Genomic DNA, 13,633 nt, shown 5'->3' with positions numbered 1-13,633 from the left:
GTTTCAGAACCTAAAGTCTCATGACTGCCACGTGATTATGACGCAACTGCTTCCGGTTGCATTGAGGGGGCTTCTACCGGAAAACGTCCGATTAGCCATTGTGAAGCTATGTGCATTCCTCAATGCAATATCTCAGAAGGTGATCGATCCAGAAATCATACCAAGGCTAAGGAGTGATGTGGTGCAATGTCTTGTCAGTTTCGAGCTGGTGTTCCCACCATCCTTCTTCAATATCATGACGCACGTCCTAGTTCATCTAGTTGACGAGATTGTCATTCTGGGCCCCGTATTTCTACACAATATGTACCCCTTTGAGAGGTTCATGGGAGTCCTAAAGAAATATGTCCGTAACCGCGCTAGGCCAGAAGGAAGCATCTCCATGGGCCATCAAACAGAGGATGTCATCGGGTTTTGTGTTGACTTCATTCCTGGCCTTAAGAAGATAGGTCTCCCTAAATCGCGGTATGAGGGGAGACTGACTGGAAAAGGCACGCTTGGAAGGGACTCAATAATATGCAGGGACGGATATTCTTGGTCTCAAGCACACTACACAGTTCTACAGAACTCTACCTTGGTGACCCCGTATGTCGATGAACACAAGAACAGTCTGCGCTCCAAACACCCGGAGCAGTGCGACGACTGGATTACATGTGAACACATCAGGACTTTCAGCAGTTGGTTGGAAGCACGTATCAGAGGTGACAACACTGTTTGTGATGAGCTGTACTTGTTATCCAGGGGACCATCTTTGACTGTATTGATTTGGAAAGGATACGAGATAAATGGGAATACATTTTACACGATTGACCAAGATCAAAAGAGCACCAACCAAAACAGCGGTGTCCGCTTTGATGCAACAACCGAGAGGGGAAATGACACATATTATGGTTACATAGTGGACATATGGGAACTTGACTACGGACATGATTTTAAGGTCCCTTTGTTTAAGTGCAAATGGGTCAATGTGTCAGGAGGCGGGGTACAGGTAGACCCACAGTACGGAATGACAACAGTGGATCTGAAAAATCTTGGGTACACTGACGAACCGTTCGTCCTAGCCAATGATGTGGCACAGGTTATCTATGTGAAGGACATGTCTACCAGACCGAGAAAGAGAAAAGATAAGGAAGCGAATACATCATACGATGAGCCAAAGCGCCACATAGTTCTTTCAGGAAAAAGGGACATCGTGGGAGTGGAGGACAAGACAGACATGTCTGAAGATTATGAAAAGTTTCATGAAATTCCTCCCTTTAAAGTCAAGGCTGACCCCAGCATCCTGATAAACGATGAAGATTATCCATGGTTACGGCGCAATAAGCAAATGACACAAGCGAAGAAAAAGTGAAGACTTTCTCCCGCAACTATTATGATGATATCATGCCAACTTTGTAACTGACGAGTATTATACCATTGTCCGTTTTGTACATGCACATGCTATGTGTGGGTCAATTTATGATACCATGCCAACTTTCAACTTTTTCAGAGTTCATTTGAAATGCTTTAATGTCTTATGGTTCGGCCCTCGTAATAATTAAAAATAGCAACAATAAGTATTTTGTTGTAAGTAGAAACAAAATAAAATAAATAAAGCAAGAAAGAAAACAAAAAAACAAAAAAAGTGGAAAGTTTATAATTTTCTTAAAACTAAAAGCAAAAAGAATTAAAAATAAAGCAAAAAACAAAAGAAAATAAATAATGCACAAAACAAAACAAAAAAACTGGAAAAAAATAAAAATAGCAACAATAAGTAAAGAAAACAAAAAAACAAAAAAAATGCCCCCCACTGGGGCCCCACGGCCTGAATACGACTTGAAACCCTACTATGGGCCAGGATTCAGGCCCGCAGTAGGCCCAGAAGGCCCATCAGGCAAAGCAGTCGCAAGTAGGCCCATAAGCGTGCAGTAGAGAGGAGCTCGAGAGGGGTGCGGCAGTGGGGCTTATAAACCACTGCGCGCCCCTCTCAACTAGCGAGGTGGGACTAAACTTTGGCCCCGATGCGGGCAGCACAGGGGCCTTTGGTCCCGGTTGGTGGCTCCAACCGGGACTAAAGGGGGGGCATTGGTCCCGGTTGGTGCCACCAACCGGGACTAAAGGCCGCAGCTTCCCGCCCTTTGGGCTGCCGAAAAAGAGGCCTTTGGTCCCGGTTGGTGGCACCAACCGGGACTAAAGGGTGCATTAGTCCCGGTTTTTGCCACCCACCGGGACCAATGCTCCTTGTATATAAGTAGCAGTTCGCAGTTTTGCAGAGTTCATCGCCACCAGTTGCCCCCCGACGACGCCGAGCACATCGACGCCGCCAGGCTGCCCCGACGCCGCCCGCCGCCCCCCGCCGTTGCCCGCGCCCGTCGTCGTCGCCGGCCTCCTCGAGCCCCCGCCGGCCTCCCCGAGCCCACGCCGTCCTCCCCGAGCCCGCGCCCGCCATCGTCGCCGCCAGGCTGCCCCGTCGCTGTCGCCCGCCCCCGCGCGCCGCGCCCCGAGCCCCTGCCCCGTCGCCGTCGCCCGCCCCCGCGCGCCGCCACCGCTGTGAGCCGCCGCGCCGCACCGGCTCTGTTTTTTTTTCATTTTTATTAGTTTAATTTTTTTGTTCAATGTATATATATGTGTATGTATGTGGCTATATATATATGCGGCTCTGTTTTTTTCATTTTTATTAGTTTAATTTTTTTTGTTCATATATATATATATAATGTATATGTGTATGTATGTGGCTATGTGTATGTAATGTTCAAAAATTGTTCAGAGCATGTTTTTCTTCATATATGTATTTATTGTTCATATGTGTATTTATTGTTCATGTTTTTTTTCTGTTCATAGATTTTTTGTATCTATTGGCTCTTCGTCGCTCTGTATTTATTGTATCTATTGGTGATATTAATTATTGTATAATATGCAAATGTTTGTATATTCATATGAACAATGCATTAGGCAAAACCTTTGGTTTTTTCGAAATTTTCTATTTGAACATTTTTTTAAAACAAGCAATACTAAAAGAATGAGAGGAAAAAGGAAAATAAGAAGAGGAAGAAAGGAGAAAAAGAGGAGAGGAAGAAGAGGAGAAATAAATAAGAAGAGGAAAAAAGAAGAAAAAGAAGAGGAGAAGAAGAAAGGAATAGAGGAGAAAGAAAAAATTCTATTTTTTCTTCTTTCTCCTCTATTCCTTTCTTCTTCTCCTCTCTTTTTCTTCTTCTTCTTCCTTCTTCCTTTTTCTCTTTTCTTCCTTTTCCTTAATTATTTTCCTTTCTCGAGGGAGAAGAAGAAAAAGAAGAGGAGAAGAAGATATAACCCCCTCTAGATAACTTCGACATGAGGGGCGGTCGATATATATATATACCCCCTCTCGACCGTGATAACTTATACAACTGCAGCACCCCCCTTGGCCCTCTCGCTCGACCAAAACTCTCGAGGACACCCAAACCCTAGAGAGAAAACGATGTTGTGGTCTCCTACCCCCTCCCGCCGCGCCCCTACCTGACAAATTAACTCTCTCGAGGCCACCCAAATTTATCAAGTTAAAAGAGCGTTATCGTCGAGGCCACCCCAAACCCTTGAAGCGTTGTGTCGAGGCCACTAATATGATTCCTTATTGTGATTAGCTAGCTAGTTCTACGTTTGCCACTAATATATATATATATATATATATATATATATATATCCATCTGTACCATGTTTGAATAATAATTGACATGTTGTAAATATTTGCAGAAACTATGGAGCACTCCTGAGACGAAGAAACAGAAGCGATGTTGGGGGACATAATCGCAAATGGATCAAGTGATGATGTTGCGTCATTTCTCCTCGACACCGTTGATCAGCTAGATGAAGAAGAGGGCTATGTTTATGATGGTGGCTTCGACCCATTAATGCCGGTACAAGAGGAGGACTATGTTCATGATGGCTCCGGTGACACAATGGAGGTACAAGACGAAGGAACCGTGCTGACTGCTTTGGTCACCGAACCAAGTCCGGCCAGGTATATATATATTAGTTAAGCCCGTGCTGACTAGTTAATTGATGCATCCATTGTTTTGGTATATGTACACATATTAATTACTATCGTCTTTCTTCCTTATAATTTCTAGCCCTCCGGATCGAGCACAACTTCGGTAAGGAGACGAGGCCCGAAGAAAAAGTTGAGCTCGGATGAAAAGTTTGAGATCATAGAAATTGCGCCCGACGGCGAACCGATTGAACCCATCCGGACAAGGAAGGCATTTTCTGCTCAGTGCGGGGTTCTTGTTAGGGGCAGGATCCCGATCAGCATCCAGCAATGGTATAAGCCTGCTAAGGATGAAGACGCTGAGGTGTCTTATGTCAATGATATGCAGAAAGAAGATCTTTGGACTGAGCTGAAGGCAAATTTCACCCTACCGCCAGAGGAGGATCCAGAGAAGACAGTTAAAGAGCAATTAATCAAGTCTTGTGCTCTTAAGAAGATGGTAGGCCTAATGAGGAGGTGGAGGAAAGAGCTGAACCAGTTTGTCAAGGAAAAAAAGACACCAGAATTCATCGGCAAATATGAGAAGATCAAAGATCACTGGCCCGCATTTGTGGCCCACAAGACATTGGAAAAGAGTAAGAAGATGTCGGAGACAAACAAGAAAAATGCTGCGAAGAAGAAGCTTCACCATCGCACGGGGTCAGGTGGCTACCTCAAAGCCCGGCCTAAGTGGTCCAAGGCTGAGCATGATCTGCTTGAAAAAGGGATCGAACCAGAGACAATGCGCTGGCCAGACCGTTGCCGGACTTGGTTCTTCGGGGATGGCGGAACCTTGGACCCTGTAACAGGGAAGTGTCAGTGGACGGACGAGCAACTGCAAATACCAGTCAAGAACCTTCGACACTATATCGATGCAGCGCAGCGAGGGACGTTCCTTCCAAACAGGGAGAAGGACGAGCTCACAATGGCCCTTGGGAATCCCGAGCACCCTGGACGGACACGAGGCATGCCAGGCTCCATTCCGTGGAAGGTTGGTTTTCTGGACGCAGGGGGTTACAAAACCCACGAGAGGAGGAGGAAACTGGAGCAGGACCAAATGCAAGCGCTGCTTGGAAGGGTAATGGGGCTAGAGGATCGAGAAGAGGAACGCGAAGCAGCAGATCGCAACAAACGACATGCCGAAGCTTCCCCCGAAGCTACCCCGCCATCTCAGCGGAGAAGTAGCGTGGCTTCCACCGAGCTACTTCAGCCGTAGCATGTCTTGACGGCTCCTGCCAGCTATCCCGTGGATGGTATCACGGAGTCTCAAAATTGCCACATGATGGCGCGATGGATGAATTTGAAGGTCAAGGTGGCTGTTGGCCAAGTTTATCCTAGTGGACCCGGCACAACTTATCACTGCCAGCCGATTCCAAAAGAATATGCTAAGGTGATGGTGGATGAAATAACGGAGGGATTTGAGGACCTCGTGCTTGACCACCCTACCAGTGAAGGGGAGACTAGGCTGGGTTCTGCTCTGAAGACTCCATGCCTATGGAAGAAGGAGCTCATAAACCTTCTGAACTGGACGCCTCCGCCTCCTCCTCCAGCTCCGGCGAGTCAGGGCACTCCGCCTCCTCCACCGTCTCCTCCTCCGGCGAGTGACGATCAGGGCACGCGTGGCGGCACTCCGCCTCCTTCTCCGGCGCATGGCGGCACTCCGCCTCCTTCTCCGGCGCATGGCGGCACTCCGCCTCCTTCTCCGCCTGCGCCGGCGCTCCCGAGCAGCCAGCAGCATCCTCCTTCTCCGCCTCGCCAGCAAGGGCGAAAGAGACCCGCCGCCGCCCCGACTGCTCCGGCGCGTCGTACTCCTTCTCCTCCGCCTCGTAAGCAAGCATGAAAGAAGACAGACGCTGCAGCCGCTCCGTCTGCTCCGGCGTCTAGCAGCACAACCAGAGGCGGGAGGCAATACAAATACGGTCCATCATCTCTCAAGCCTCTAGAGAAGTTACCGTACGAGAGGTCCGAGGAGGAAAACGATACGATTGTGCATGCCCACGTGAAGGAGTTCTTTGAAGGGATGAAAGAAAAGAGACATCCACCTCCGGAGGAGAAGGTAGATCCGGTGAAAGCAAAGCGCACTATCGATGCCCTGAGGAAACCACCAAAGTCTCCGCCGAGAACCAACTATGAGCGCATTACTGAACAGGCATATCTCCAAGCCCAGCGGTCGGGAACTACTGTTAGTGCTAAAAGGTCAAAACAACGAGCAAAGGGGAAAAAAATTGCCCAGCTCGGCGAACAAGCACAGCAATCGTGCCCCTCGCTCAATGTGTCTAATGCTCCGGGGACGGTGGCCGGTTATGGCAATCTTGACGATTACCTGCCTGACGATGCACTTCCTGATTTCTTGAAGGTGGACGGACACAGATACGAGTACGGGAAGCCTCTCGTCAAAGATGAAAAATCTCTGACAACAATGATGCGAAGATTCCATAATTGGTACATGGAAATCTGCAGAGAGTCTGATGGTAAGAATGCTTTGTATCTGCATATTAAAGAGGAGCACGATCTCGTTGCAAATGATCTGTTGACTGTTCCATTTGAGGAGTTCTTCGAGTTCTTCAATCAAAAGACCCTCGATAAATTAATGGTCTTTTGCTATTGCCTGTAAGTACTATTTCTGTCATTAAGTCTCTATATATAGTTCGGCTCTTTCATTGCATGCATGTATTTATAATTAATTATCCTCAATATATTATGCAGATTGAAGATCGTCGAGTGCAAAAAACAAGAAATTTATGATATTGGGTTCATTAACACAAATATCATAGATGTATTTCTGGTTAAAAAGAACGTCAAAGAGGCCGAGGACAACTTGCTACGATCATTGATAAAAAATCAAAACAAAGATACCATACTCTTTCCTTACAACGGCCCGTGAGTGTTACTGTCGTGTGCATATTCGGTTTCCCATATTACTCAAGCGAGGTTATAGTAATGTAATTGATGAGTTATGCATGCGTGCGCAGGTACCACTATATTCTTCTGGAGATTAAGCTTGAGCGTGGACTAGTAACCGTCTTAGACTCGAGACGGAAAGATCCCAAAACCTATGCGGACATGACTGAAATGCTCAGCAAGTAAGTTCAATCGATCATAATTATTGCACCATATCGGTAACTTTTTGTTCATTTCCTGATATCTCAAGTAATAATAATTATTTTCTTTGTCTTGCAGGGTTTGGGAACAGTTCACCGCAGAAGCTCCGGGACTGCCGAAGGAGCTGCGATATACATACCCGAAAGTAAGTACTACTGGCTAGCTAGTTGCGCGCATCTCCGGCCCGTTAATTCTATATATAGCTATATATACTTTCATCAATGCCATTTATAATGCTTCATTATCAGTTTGATTGACCTCTATTTCTCGTAAAGTGCTTGTGGCAGGAGGAAGGGAATGATTTCTGTGAATACTACGTGTGCGAGTTCATCCACACCACGACTTTGAAAAACAAGCGGGGCTACTCTCAAAGACAATATGAAGTGCGTAAGCAATAATATTCACAATTTCATTTTATTACACCATCATTTCTGTTGAGTTTCATTCATATATATGTATTAATTAACCCCCTTCTTCAAATTAGACGTGGCAGATGCAGAATGAACTCCTAGAACCAGATCGCATGAAAGCAATTCAAGAGGAATTGGCGGGATTCTTTCTTGACCACGTCATCAGTAAAACCGGAGAATACCATGTGGAAATTGATTTCAAATGCTAGCTAAGGGTTTGTAATTATAAGAGATCTTATACATATTGTACATGTATGTAGCCGGTAGCGTCGGATACATGATACGAAAACTTGTTGTTCGACCAACCTCTCGGAGAAGGAGAGGTCGATCGATCACTTCTCTCGGTATGCATGACGAACTTCTGTACTGAATGGTTCTCTCGATCACTTATGTATATATAGTACATAGCATCCAAGCACGGACATAAGAGAGGACACTTCTCTCTATTAATTAGCTAGCTAACACAATATATGAAACACCTAATCAAATTAACCCCCCAAAACCCCCAACCTCCCCTCCTTTCAAAAAAAAACACAAAAACCCCAGCAACTAGAATGCTGACGCGTGGATGCATTTTGGTCCCGGTTGGTGCCACCAACAGGGACCAAAGGCCCCCTGACTGGGGTGGGCGCACAGAGCCACGTGGAGGCACATTGGTCCCGGTTCTGGATTGAACCGGGACTAATGGGTGGAGGTATTAGTAACGACTCATTAGTCCCGGTTCGTGAACCGGGACTAAAGGCCCTTACGAACCGAGACTAATGGGTGGTTTTCTACTGTAGCTTACCCCGTCGGTGGCCAGGATGACGAACTGGTCCTGGGCGGTGATCCTCCTCCACGTCACCTCCGGCACCAAAATGACGCCGTAGTCCTTGACGCAGTAGTCGCCGAACGCGCGCGACATGGCCAGCCCCGGCGCCTCCCGATGGGGCACCCACACCCGGTGCACGCCGGGATTGTCGTTGAGGCAGTGCACGCGGCCCTCACACTGCAAGATGCGCGCCTTCTCCTCTGCGATTCGGATTCGAACGTGGGGGAGCAATTGCCGTGTCAGGAATGGACTGTCCATCTTCTAGTCTTGTCATGATGACTTACGGGGTAAGTCGGGCTTGAAGTCGACGGTGAGCTGGACGGTCGTGATGTCCCCGTCGTCCGACGTGGTCGCAAGGACGGCCCGCGAGTCGCTGACGTTCGCGACCACCATCAGGTCGCTCTGCTTCATGATGGACAGAGCCGTGCAGCCGTTGTTGATGGCATCAAGGCGCCGGCTCCGGCGGAGCTCCTCGTCCACGGCTGCAGCGGCGGCCAGGTAGGACTTCCTCACGAGGTCGAACTGGCAGTCAATGAGCCTCTTCTCGCCGTCGATGAGTGACGCCAGCGTGACGGCCTCCTGCCAGCGGCACAGAAGCGACTGCGGCAGCGACTCCCGGACGGCCTTGGGACGTAGTGGCCCCACTGGTCGTGCCAGTCGAAGATGCCGTAGAAGATGGCGTCGTCCTGGCACCCGTATCCCTGGACAGGGAAGAGAGAGACATGAGAAATTGAGAACAAACATGAATAACCAAATAACCAATTGTCTGTTTTTTATCCAACAAAAAAATGGGTAGTCACACGGAGTATTCATGAAATACAATGATTTTTGCAGTCTGAAAAACAATCAGCACATCTGATCCTACTATGAAGATGTTGGAAATAACGTTTTTACGTACGTAGTACAAGTTTTCTCGGCAAATCAAGACACGTACCATCCCTTTTTTGGCAGATACTACTCCTACGTGTAGAAATGCATGCTCTAGCCAATGCAACCAAAAGACCGATCTGATGGAAGAGACTAGGCAGCACATTATACGTCAACACTCTCCCTCACGTGTGGCTCCCTCAGGCCTAAACGTGGACCGATAGTGGGTTGCAATTTAATTGCGCCAGTCGGGTCTTGAACTCAAGACCTCTTGGCTCCGATACCATGTAGAAGTGCATGCTCTAGGCAATGCAACCAAAAGACCGATCTGATGGAAGAGACTAGGCAGCACATTATATGTCAACATAGCCGCCGCCGCCGCCCGTCCACCCCTTCTTCTTCATCCAGCACCAGCCTATCGCCAGCGTCGTCGTCATCTACCCCGACCACTTCCTCTACTCCGACCACCGCTGGTGACATCGGCCCTGCGCCGATGGACGCCGATACCATCGTCGAGTCCTTCTCCGCTGGCCTCTCCGACCTCTTCGACATGGCGTACAGCTCGTGCAGGTCCCAGTCTACGCATGTCCGGTGCTGGCAACACCGTGGCGTGCCTTCGTCCACGACGTGTCCCCGGACCTGCCAAGCCTGGTGCGGTACTTCGTCTTCGTCCGTCTACGCATGCTTGGTGCTGGGAACATCGATGCGTGCCTTCGTCCATGATGTGTCCCCGGGCTTGGCAAACCCGCCGCGACGCGTCGTCAACAACATCTTCTTCCCGGCGCACCACTACTTCGACACCACTGTGCCCATGACTAACTCGGTGCCCTCTTGCGCCCGCGGCTCCACGGCGACTTCCTTGCACCGGCCACCCTGACTCGACATCGACCACGGCATTCTTCGCACGGCTACCTCGACCACGGCTCCACCACCCACGCTCTCAGCTACATCGACAAACGGCACAAAGGGCTACCGCCTTGCTTGAGCAACCTCGTCCGTTGCCACTCCAGCCACGACTCCGCGATGCGTCGACCATTACGACTGTGGGGGGGTGTCTGTCGGCTTACCTTCGGATTCTTTTCCAGTCTCACCGACTGCATCGCTACCGTTGTGACTGCGGGGGGATGTTGAGTATAATGTTTATTAGAAAAGACGAGATAGACTAGGATTTGTTCTGGCTTGTCTTGTACTCTAAATAGATGATTGTACGCCTATATATATATGCACACGAGGCTCAAGCAATACAACGAACTATTCCACTAGACCCTCTCTCCCTTCTAACACTACGGACTGAAACCCCTAGACGCAAAAGGCAAGCGCCATATCCAAGAAACTTGTGAGCAACATGATCCAGGATTGTCCCAAGAGGCAACACGTAATCTGGTGAATGAATGGCCTAACAAAACCGAATTTAACCATCTCAGTCACAAAAATATCAGAGAAATGGTTAGGTGAACAACCGAGGGAGATGGGATCCAATCTCTATTCTATTTCGTGCACACGCAAGGCAAGCACTTGAAAGTTGTTTCATTTCTTCTGTGGCCATAAATGAGAAGAAGAAGCCAGCGACCAGTCCCAAGTCCCAACGCTGTACGTTCCCTCGCCATTTTCTGTGGAACAGAGACCGTGTCGTCGGCTCGTCTTGGCCACAATTAAAACCTCTTCTGCCTCTCGAGTAGCAGAAATTTGTGTTTGGAACGCGGGAATTAAATTGTGTGGCAAGAAGCTCCGTGCAGAGTACGTGGTGTTGCTGATCTTGACTACTACACGCCACCGGTAATATGTTGCGATAACCAGCGCAAAAAATCATTCGCATGCAATAGAGAGCAAGCAGGGAAGAAGCAGGGTAGCGGCAAACTCACCTCCGAGACGATGGAGGTGTCCTGGTTGGTGCCCTTCTCGCCGCGGCGGGAGCACGCGGCGGCGAACGTCTCGGAGCCCTTGCCCCAGAGCGTCCCCGACAACCGCATCACCGTCCCCTGGTGCTCCTCCTCCACCTTCCTCTCCTTTCCCAGAGACATGGAACGGGCCAAGCCCTGCAGCATCGACGAGATCTGCCGCATTCTCGCTAGCCAAGATCAAGAGCCCCGCTCGATCGGTTGATTCTACAGATAAGCTTCTTATTCTTCCTCCTCCTCCTCTGTGCTCTCCCTCCCCTTCTTCCTCTCCTCTTCCATGGCTGGCACAAGGGACGCGATGAGAGGAACGGGAGGCAACGCCTCATCCAGATCCAGATCGGGCACGGGTGAGTGTAGGGGAGGGGGGCGAGGCAGGCGGAGGGACGGGCAACAACGGAGCAGGGCGGCGTGGGACGGCGGCGGGCGTCGAACTCTAGAGCAGGGGCGAGGCAGGCGGAGAGAGGGGCAACAACAGAGCAGGGCGGCGGGATACGGCGGCAGGCGGCGAACCCTAGAGAGGACCGAGCGTCATCGAGCGATAGGAGAGGCGAGACCGAGGGAGGGGGAGGAGTTGGATCGAGCGATGCGGAAGGGGAAAACCAACAGGGAGCACTAGAAGAAAAAAACCTGATGAAAAAAAACCAATGAAAAAAACCGGGCAAAAATGGTGGGTCGAAATATAACCGGGAACGGAGACTACCAACTGAGACATTAGGAGTAGAGATAGCAGTACACACAATTTTGGTGAAAGTTAAAATATGTTTTATTGGAATAATTACGACAGAAATTTCAAAGCGACTATTGTTTTTCGGTAGCACATTATGTTATTTCTAATATTCTCCCGAATAGCACTGCACACACAGACCGGACACAAACCACCAGAAGCTTGCTCGGAAATATAGTTGGTAATTTAGTTTGTTTTGAAAACCATGTGTTTATAGGCCATGTGTGCAGAATTTGAGAAAGGAACAAATGAAAATTAATGTTCATAAGAGAAGAAAATGAGTGTGACACCATATATATAAAAAAATATCAACTCAGTTTGATCTATCAGAGTTTAGCGTCATATCTACTCCCTCCGTTCCTAAATATTTGTCTTTTTAGAGATATCAAATGGACTACCACATACGGATGTATATAGGCATATTTTAGAGTGTGGATTCACTCATTTTGCTCAATATTTAGGAACTGAGGGAGTAAGATTTAGCGCCGGCGAACTAATATCATATTTTTGCGGTTGAAGCTTTTAGTAATTTTTGTCATGTATGTAGGTGATACAACCACTTCCACATCCGGCCTCTATATCTCATAGTTCTACAAAAGTAAAAATAGATACAAAACTCTATACCTCCTAGATTTTGGTATTGTCCTTCCTGAACTTTTTCCGGGTCCACGACTGCTCACTTCATGCTATATTGTTTGCCTTAAACAGGCATATGTGGCGGTCGCAACATTTCTTTTTCTACTGCTTATACAACAGAGCAACATTTACTTGTGTAAATGCTACTTCCTCTGGAACAAACTCCACACGGCTCCATACTGTATGTTGCAAATGCTCATTGATGCAGACCCCTCTGTATATGAGCTCTAGCACACATTCTCGATAAAGATCTCATGCCCTCAGCTCGAACCCCCATAGTTATTACAACGTCCCCATGCTGCTGTTTATCTTCAGTCCAGTGTGATATGGAAACAAAATAATAAAATAAAGGATAGAATATTATTTAGTCTTCGTATAACATTAGACTGACATTCATGTGTTCAGCATTTTATTCCATTGACATTGGAACAAAACTGGCTGTACATAGTAGAAATCAGATTGAATAAAAACCTAATTAATTCCACTGCCATCTAACCTTTTTAAAATTGCATAATCTAGCAGTCTGCCCTAAACAGCCATACATGGCGGTCCCAACACTTTTTCTACTGCTTATACGACAGAGCAACATTTACGTGTGTAAATGCTACTTCCTCTGGAACAAACTCCACACGGCTGTATACTATATGCTGCAAGTGTTCATTGATGCAGACCCCTCTATATCTGAGCTCTAGCACACATTCTTCATCAAGATCTCTCGCCCTCAGCCAGAACCCCCAGAGTTATTAAAACGTCCCCACACCGCTCTTTATCTTCAGTGCAGTGTGATATGGAAACAAAATAATAAAATCAAGGAGAGAATATTTTTTAGTCTTCATATAAAATTATTCTGACATTCATTTGTTCAGTATTTTATTCCATTGACATTGAAACCAAACTGGCTGTACATAGTAGAATCAGATTGAATATTAACCTAATTAATTCCACTGGCATCTAACCTTACTAAATTGCATACTCTAGCAGCCAGATTGGTATTAATTTTGGGTTCCACTCAAATCTAAGGATGGACAATTTTATGGATAATAGTTGAATTGGTAAAAACTATAGGATTTAACTCTACTTTGTTGCTATTGTCCCATGTTATATAGATACAAAATAGTTGATTAGATAGAAAACATATACCTACCCGCAGCAAAAAGGGGCAGGGAGCTCGATTCTCCTCATGCATCTCCAATGCAACGCATGCTG

General features: G+C 47.5%; 1 protein-coding gene and 1 pseudogene across 1 annotated transcript; both read right to left on the bottom strand.

Moving 5' to 3' along the window:
* Positions 1 to 8,236: 8,236 nt before the first annotated feature.
* On the bottom strand, positions 8,237 to 8,560 carry LOC123162117 (probable protein phosphatase 2C 48). Its single transcript, XM_044579915.1, has one exon. The coding sequence runs from the start codon at positions 8,558 to 8,560 to the stop codon at positions 8,237 to 8,239; it is 324 nt and encodes a 107-aa protein (XP_044435850.1).
* A 4-nt stretch (positions 8,561 to 8,564) lies between these two features.
* LOC123158293 (probable protein phosphatase 2C 48) lies at positions 8,565 to 11,232 on the bottom strand (annotated as a pseudogene).
* Between the last annotated feature and the right edge of the window lie 2,401 nt (positions 11,233 to 13,633).

Source organism: Triticum aestivum, chromosome 7B (assembly GCF_018294505.1).
Source record: "Triticum aestivum cultivar Chinese Spring chromosome 7B, IWGSC CS RefSeq v2.1, whole genome shotgun sequence".
Taxonomy (NCBI): Eukaryota; Viridiplantae; Streptophyta; class Magnoliopsida; order Poales; family Poaceae; genus Triticum; species Triticum aestivum.
This window is presented reverse-complemented; position numbering and strand designations above follow the sequence as displayed.